The 8,679-nt window shown below is 38.3% G+C and overlaps 2 protein-coding genes across 2 annotated transcripts in view; one reads left to right on the plus strand and one right to left on the minus strand.

Annotated features, from left to right (window-relative positions):
- mbo (nuclear pore complex protein Nup88) overlaps positions 1–8,679 on the plus strand; it is a 96,876-nt gene that overhangs the window by 62,594 nt on the left and 25,603 nt on the right. Inside the window, exon 2 of the mRNA XM_011507801.1 lies at positions 6,757–6,926. Coding sequence (XP_011506103.1) covers positions 6,757–6,926 — 170 coding nt within the window. The remainder of the gene's footprint in view (positions 1–6,756; positions 6,927–8,679) is intronic.
- PNKP (Polynucleotide kinase 3'-phosphatase) lies at positions 630–3,277 on the minus strand. Its single transcript, XM_011507800.1, has 8 exons — positions 3,019–3,277; positions 2,451–2,839; positions 2,123–2,368; positions 1,969–2,040; positions 1,631–1,903; positions 1,253–1,534; positions 1,091–1,152; positions 630–810 (listed from the first exon to the last, which is right to left on the minus strand). The coding sequence occupies exons 1-8, from the start codon at positions 3,158–3,160 to the stop codon at positions 690–692; spliced, it is 1,587 nt and encodes a 528-aa protein (XP_011506102.1). The 5' UTR covers positions 3,161–3,277; the 3' UTR covers positions 630–689.

Genomic DNA, 8,679 nt, shown 5'->3' on the forward strand with positions numbered 1-8,679 from the left:
CTCCCCATGTATGGGTAAATGAAGGATGGGACCTCCCTGGATTCACGCCAATATCTTTTTTACCTCTACATTTATTAGGATTGACTTGCAAACCGAGTAATTATTGCCAATTTTTCTCCCTCCCTTTAATTACTCATCCCGGCAAAATGACTGTTTTATAGAACATTTACGCTATAGAAGAAACGACGATATCAAATTCTAATGGAATTTGTACAATCTTTCTGCCAAGCAATTTAACTTTATTCCTATCCTTCTTATTACGATTATTATTATTATGGCTTATTATTAATTATCATTATTAGTGTTTTTGTTGTTCATCTTGTTGTTACATTAGAAAGACAACGAGTCTCCGACTGCAATGTATATATGACATAATGAAAGGACGCTAGCTAGTCTACAATTTTCAGCTTTCGTAAATTATCAACGCAAAAAAGAAAACAATTCTGTGCTTCAATATAAATTAATTATTTATTTCCGTCTCAATTTTCCTAATATAAATTTACAAAATAATAAATTACCTTCTTCATTTACAATTTATAAAAATCATCAAATAATATCAAATAAATATATGAGACCAAAAATTATCAACAAATAAAATCGAATCTGACCAAAAATCGGATATGAGAATGTAATTTTTCACTTTCTCCGTTACTCTACATTCGTACAGTTGAAGCTCTATAGCGCGAAGCTTATCCTAGAAGATACATCTCGTACAGCTTCTTATCTTCCTCGGACTTGAAGGACGGTACAAAGTTAATCTTCACGATCTCGGAAAAACCCTCGTCCTCGGTTGGTGGAATAAAATTCTTTCTGTAAGACGTCGTAACAGTTTTGAAGAAATTTGACAAAGAAACGAATGTAGAAACGAGGAAAGAACAAAAGCGATAGACTCGGTAAGTTTTAGGCAGCGACGAATCAACTAGTACTTTGACATACTAATAAAAAATATTGTTCAAAATAGAAAATAGACAAGGGATGTAAATTCTTTAAAGTTTTAAGCTACAAAATAATCTCTACTCTATCTGGCCAAAACAAGCAAAACAAATCAAATATTTTCATGCACAAGCTAGGTTAAATGATTATAACTTACAAATAACTATTGATTATCATGTCGCTGATTACTTGATGGGTTGAGTCTGTCAATACTCGAAACTGTAAAAAGTATATTCGTATTTGTATTTTTTTTTTGTTTTTTTTTTTTTTTTTTATTCGTGTAATCAGCATTAATTAGTTATTTAGCAGAATTACTCACTATATTATTATGCTTGATGTGTTCTTTATTTATGTTCATGACAAAGCACCTAGATGAGACATTATGTTTCTTTGCTATGTCAAGATATCGTTGTCTCGAATTCTTATCTGGATTTGTATTATCGACAACAACACTTTTCCCTTGGGCTAACGCTTCGTTTGTTTTCATTATGCATTTCTGCCAATTTCCAAGTGTATCTCTGTTTACGTAATGATAAGATTTTAAATGTATTTTTGCAAAATGTGATTTACCCGAGCCAGGACTTCCCACCATGACAATTAACTAATAGAAACAAATTATACGTAAGTAGTGAATGCTCAATACATTATATACCGTTAATTTGTATTAAAATAATTTTTGGTATTATACGATATTTACCTCTTGTTTATCTAAAGTAAGTTTACTTTGTTGCGGCTCATAAAGTACAGTATTTTTAATTGCTTCCTTTGGATGAAAGCTTGGAGCATTGTACGATACCTTTTTATGTCCGAAATAATGTTCTTCGGGAGTGAAAAAGGTCAAATTTAAATTAATTGCAAATAGTCTATCGGCCAAGGAATGATCCTTTTTTCTTCCGGGTACACCGGGACGGCCAGCAGCATCACCCACGAAAAATGATTTTTCTTTATCGACGGTTACATTGTCATTCATCTAAAAACAAATGATAAGTTTGTATACCCATATTTTGTCAAAAACTTTGCGCACACACCACAAACCTGACTAAGTAAAAAGTCCCACATCCCAGTACGTGGTTTTCTATAAATACTCTGTCCCGCAGCAAGATAGACCTTAAAACAATATTTACAATTTCATAGGTCAAATGCAATTTTATTCTACATATTGAATACTAAGTATTCCAAATGTACATACTTGCATTGGAATACCAATTCTTTTCACGAGTCCCTCTATTTTTAATTTAAAATCCTTGAGCGGTGTCTTTGCAGTGCCTAAACTAGCTTGATTTGAAAAAACAACAATTTTATAGTCATCGTCGTAATACTTCTTAAGATTGCCGGGCACTAACAAGTTCAGTAATTCCCAATCGTTTGTATCTCTTGGAAATTCTAATCCTGATTTTGTTTTTATTAAAGTTTTATCCATATCGTAAGCTGCTATCTTTTTACCAAACACAATTAAAAATGCTCAATAATATAATCAAGACATAAACGATAGAAATAAAATAAATATCCTTTCTTACTTTGGAACGCCCTTCGCAACCCTCGCTCGTGTACACAAATAGAGTATTATTGGTAAAGTGTTCCCATTTACCGTTAGAATAGTCTTTCATATCTGGTTTATCACCATTGTTATCCTTGAGTTTCAGTTTTTTCATCGCTAACGGTTCATTATCTTCTGTATCATCGAAAAGTAATCGTTTGTGTGTCTCTAAATTACCTAAATTCTTCATTGGTGGAGGAGTGAATCCTATTTTATATGCATGTTTGCCATAAAGAAGTTCCAAACAGTCTCCATCCTGACCAATGAACTTTACACCACGTTTCGTCTTAAAACCATTGAAGCCACATGGCCGAACCCCAACTTGTTCAATAAATACTTTATGATCGTCATAATTAGCATATAGACGAACTATGAAAATAATAAAAATTATAACCAAGCCATGAATATTGTCTTTAATTTTGTTACCTATAAGTTATGTTGACAGTAACGAAAGTGTCGTTTTTCATTTATTGTAACAATTTCATGCGCGTAGAAATCAATTAAGCGCTAAAGTTTGTAAGTATGTGTACTAAACGTTACAAACTAACCTTGCTTGCGCGAGCATTGCGTATCAGTAATTTTCGTGTCAGCGCTCCTACCAACGAATATTGCTTGCTTGTCAGGTAAATAAACAGACAAAAAAGGTATATCCTTACTGCATAAGTAACAACTTTGAATTTTCGAGCTCATTTCTTGTTTATAAAAACTTAAAAATTCTCTAATCGTCGAAAACAGAAGAACAAAGTCGAACTACTTACTCCATCGCCATTACTCGTCAATAGAAATTTTGAGGTTGAGACGACACAGCTACGATACACAACGGCTGTCACGTGATTTCAAAGCCGCTCCTAATTAGGTTTATTTACGCATACCTTCATTTAATCTATGCATATACCGCAATAAAAGTGTTTTTCACATTCGTCTGATATTCGGCTCATATTTCAAGCATATAACATATATCCGCTTCAAGCATATATCCGCTTATTATATGCGAATTTTATGGAATCCCCAATATTACTCGTGCCTGTGTACGTCCGTGTTCGTGCACGCTCTTGCCTATGCTTACCTGTTAAATTTTATAAAAGATACGCGAATCTTCAACATTGGATTAACAATGCACAGCTAATTTGCCAAATCACTTTCATGCAATACTATGTTTAAATAAAACAATATTAACGAAGAGGGCTGAATAAAAGCGTTATCCTTCGTTAAAGCGATATAGTTTATAAAACAAGAAAAAAAGAAAAAGAATGAATTAAGGAAAATTAAATAATCGCCTTATATTGTCCATATTATGTAGTGAAATAAAATTATGGAAAAAATTTCAAATTCATTGTTCATTACTCGTCTCACAAATGTAATGACAGCGCAAGAAAATAAAAGAAAACTCTACAGCTACAATCACAATAATCATGAATATTTATAATCCATAAAATAAACGATAACAAATAAGATAAATTAACATAGCGAAATGGCTTAATTTAATTTAATTAAAGAAACTAAAAGATTCAAATGTTAAACGGAATAAATAGTGGAATGGATTAATCAACTTGGAAAAATGAACTCTACTTAATAATAAAATATCAACATGACAACTAAAGAAACTTTTTATTTTATTTAAATAGTGCTGTAATACAATTAAGTTGATTAGAAGTGTATAAATCGGAGTACTTAAAACTAAGTAGAATAAAAAGGGTAAACAATTTTTATGATTATTACGAGACTAAGCAATTAGTTATCAGAATTATTAGCGAGCTAAGGGATTAAAGTATGCGCTTGAATTCACTATTATTACGTTTGTATTGATGACGCAAGAAATTTTATATTAATATAATCGTTTCAAATATTAGTGATAGAATTATGTATCCGGGATTTCTAAAGTTTTATATTTTAAATAAATTTAGAATCACGATTTGGTATAGAAGTTTGACCTAAATTTAAAACATCTTTTCTTAATGTTATCGAAGTGAAAGGGAAAAACTATCGGAAAGATAACACTAATGGTTCTCGGCAAACATAACTGCTGTTTATCGTTTGCCAATACCATTTGCTTTGCATAAGTGCATTATTATTATTATTATTATTATTATTATTATTATTATTATTATTATTATTATTAATAGAATTATTGTACTCAATTTACTACGTGTAGTACACAATCTCAAAGATTTCTATTAATATAAATTCTAACGCGAATCGAGCAAAGTATCGCTGGTCTTAAGTTGTCCATGTTTTTTAAAGCGCCAACAAAGTCGAGTGAAGGAAAAAAAAATTATGAAATATAGACGAAAAAGAGATAGAGAAAAGAGGTCGCACTCACCAACGCGGGTGGCGAGGGTCTACGACATTAAAAATGAAGACTACGTCAAGAGGCGGGACATATACTTTGGATTTTAAAGAGCCTTGACAAGACTCAAGATGTCTATCTGTTAGGTACTTAGGCCGCACGCTCCTCGCGAATAACAACGAAAATGGTAATGTCTTGGGCTCTCTCTCTCTCTCTCTCTCTCTCTCTCTCTCTCTCTCTCTCTCACGCCCCCTTCCTCACAGTTGTTTCTCCGAGCTTCTTCGGCCGAGAAAAGCTCCTTCGAGCACCTCGACGAATGGATGTATTCGCATTATCCTTAGCATACTTTTAATTTCTTCGAAAAGGCGACCACCCACCCGGATTAATAAGACGTCGACGAAGCGCCGACCCCTCCCAGCCCCCCTATCTCTTTCGCTTCTCTCTCTCTCTCTCTCTCTATCTCTCTCTCTCTCTCTCTCTCTCTCTCTCTCTCTCTACCGAGTTGGGACAGCGCACCGTATTTGTCACGACTACGCATCCCAAAGGGACGGCAGAGTGAATGAGAGGGAGAGCGCGAGAAATAAGTCGCGGGACACTGACTGAGACTCTAATAAACGACGCGCACAACCTCGCTGATTTAGATTTTCTTCGGGTCCCGTGCCCCTTCCCCTTTCTGCTATGTCACTCTGCCTCTTCTTGGTTCGCTCACTTCATCTTACAGCGACAATTCGAAGAAAGAAAGAGAAAGCTTCTTTAGGCCGTGTTTCGTTACTTGGGGGAGTGATTCTTAACTCTCTTGAACGAAGGGCGGAAGTTTTTAAAGTGATATAACTTTATTGTACATTCAAATGTGCGTTCTTTTCTTTTGTTTTTGCCTTTGCTGATCCGCCTGCGATTATTCTTCACGATAATTCAGGATGTGACAACTGATTAATCGCTTATCCTGATTTTTCATAGACCACATGAACTCACGTGAAATCTGTACGGCAAGACATTGTATTTAAGCGAAGTTCTAAGAAAATTCTCCAGTGACTTTTTCACTTTTATTTATAACTATATACACTTGTCATGGAAGATAAAAAAAGTGAGGAGAGAAATAAAGATGGAAAATTATGGGGGAACAGAGAGAGAGAGAAAGAGAGACGATTGTAGTGCGTAGGCTCCTTTACTCTCATCCGATCGTTCAGAAAGTTGGCTCTCTAAGTGGAAACTCGATCGTCACACGCAGAGCCAAAGAGGAATTTTCACGAAATTAAATATCCGCTGTGGAAGAGGTTGCACCTGCACGGCAAACAAACCCAGGCTTCGACGGGACAATAAAAAATCAAAACAAGAAAACCAACAGGGGGAGCGGGATCGCATTAAAAAGTTTTTTAATCGATATACGATGCACGCGCTCTTAGCTTCGTCTCCCTTCCCTTCCTCACTCATCTTGCAACTCTCTCTCTCTCTCTCTCTCTCTCTCTCTCACGCGCACAATCACTTACCTCGTAGTCTTCCTCGAGAGGAGAACAAAGCCGTGGTACATGGAAAGAAAATGGTGAGGAGCGCAGATGAAGAGCGAGACGAAAAACTAAGAGGAATTAAGAAAACACCGCGGGAGATGGGTGATTGCGAGGGAAAAAGGCGCGCGCGCGAATCGAGTTGCGATCAGGCGAAAAATCCTCTCGAGGCGCCATGGCTTACCGAACCGGGTAATAATGAATTTGTAATTCGACTAAGAACGAAAGCTCCCGAGATTTATCTTCGTTGCGCGCGAGTCTGAAAAAGAAAACATGACGGCTAACGAATGGCGTGCTTTTTTACTTAATGGAACGAATGGATTACGCTACGAGCACACCACATCCCTTGCTCCTTTCAAGAATTACGATTTCATGTACAATGTAAGATGTATATCCTAAAAATTTTAGCCATAACTCGCAAAAATTCTTTCCTTCCCTATTAAAAATCCCGTGCTTTGATCGATCGATGCTCATTCGCATCTTATTTAAAATTTTAGAGTCTACAACCAACCGACCCGCCCATCTTCGAGGTTACCAATTTATTAATCAATGAAACGATTACCCAATTGGCACTTTGGGGCAATTTGGGGATCGCCGTTGTCCAGTTACCAAAACGATGGGGAAAAGAGGCCAAGTTTCAGGGAGGAAAGGACGTCGTTTCGTGCTTGTAAGTAAAAAAAAGTTCATATCCCTTGTACATAAAATCGGTAAATTATGAGGAAATTCACGATACTGTGATACAAAAAGCTATAATAACGAATTAGAGCCTATGAAATCCTTAAAAAGAAAAAAAAGCAAGAAAAAAATGCTTAATTGGCATTCGATATAAAAGTAGATACTTTACCGACTGTTCCGATTCGCATCATTGATTTTTTATAAAAACAAATATAACCATGAATTATCGCGAATTTCAGATTTCATGCGTGATGCTAATATCTATTTGAAAAGAAAACGATAATCCAATGATAAGTTGCTGCCTTTGGAAAATAAATTGTATTTATCATTATATATCGATGCATTCCGTCAGCACTTAATTATCTAAAGTCTACAAATATTGGTCTTCCTTTGTTGTATTTTAAGAGCGTCACTACTGCACCGAGCATAACGTGCCATTGGGTTTGATTTAATTTGAGGTAATTTAATTTGCCCTTTGTAATGACAAACGTCGCATTTTCAAAGTAAACATTAACGAGCTATTGGGTTAGTTGGAGCAAGGGAAACAAGCCAAGCCGACTCCTTCATTGCTGACATAATGCGACGATCGACCTTTCGCACATCCCCCACCTCCCCCCGATCACGCTGCACCACCCGCCACTACGACCAAAATCCAAAATCGTCTGCCGAAAACCCGGCGGAAGTAGCCCCAACCCAGCCCATTGCTCACGTTCACGCCCGACTAATTCGCACTCGATCTGAGTCACCGCCCTGCCGCGAGACAAAATCCAAGGTCGTTCGGCGGATCGCCACCCGCGGACGAAAAGCTCTTCTCGAGATTCGGTGACTGGCTCAAGCGCCGTTCACATCTAATATCCAGCAATTAAGTGGCTGCTACGCCCTTGGGCGGCAAGCGCGGCTGCCGCTTCCGCTTATTTTGGAAAAGTAAGGGGGGTAGGGGTAAGCGGCGCGCGGAAACCACCTGAATACTAACCGCCTCATCAACAACACGTGAGAGAGAGGCCATAGCGGTATCAGCGTCCCCGTTGCGGTGCCCCCGTGCCCCCTCATCAGTCCCCATCCCCTTCCATCCCCTAATCGCCAGTCCCCGAAGCTCGCTTATGTCGCGCGCTGTTCGCGCTTCGACCTCCCGTAATGTCTAATCTTACCTTACTTCGGATAATTTTGCGAGCTCGCCGCGTCGTTATCGGGGCACGTGATCGGGAGATCTTGGCCAAGACTCTCGTACGATAGTCGAGTGTCGTGAGGCCACGCTGCACGTGTCTTGTGTCGTAATCGTCCACTCCACAGGCCCGTAAATCCTGGCGTAAATTAACAAGCACCGACGACGACGACGACAACGACATACCCGGCGATCGATTTACATGAGCGCCTCGCGAGCCCCCGAGCGTGCCCCCAAGAGAGCCAAGTTTCGCTAAGCTAATGAACGAGATGTAAGGCACTCGCCGCGATTAATAAAGCTACTTGGTTGGCAAGCAGCAAACTTTTCGCCCGAGAGATTATTTAGCGGCGCGAGTTTTTACCCGGAGAGGCCTGCGCTTAAGCGAGCGGAACGCCCGGCTTGGCAACAGAGGGCTGAGACCGTCGAGGTGGTTGGAATAGGGGGTGTTGGGGGTGGGGTCGGGAGGGAGGGGGGGGGGAGGAGAGGAGCAGGCGAATTTTGTACGATCGCACGTACAAGAGGAGTGAGGTGGAGTGGAAATGCGAATAGTTTGTAAGCAAGTTGTGGCCATTAGAACGAATCT

Source organism: Ceratosolen solmsi, unplaced genomic scaffold, assembly GCF_000503995.2.
Source record: "Ceratosolen solmsi marchali unplaced genomic scaffold, CerSol_1.0 scaffold1, whole genome shotgun sequence".
NCBI lineage: Eukaryota > Metazoa > Arthropoda > Insecta > Hymenoptera > Agaonidae > Ceratosolen > Ceratosolen solmsi.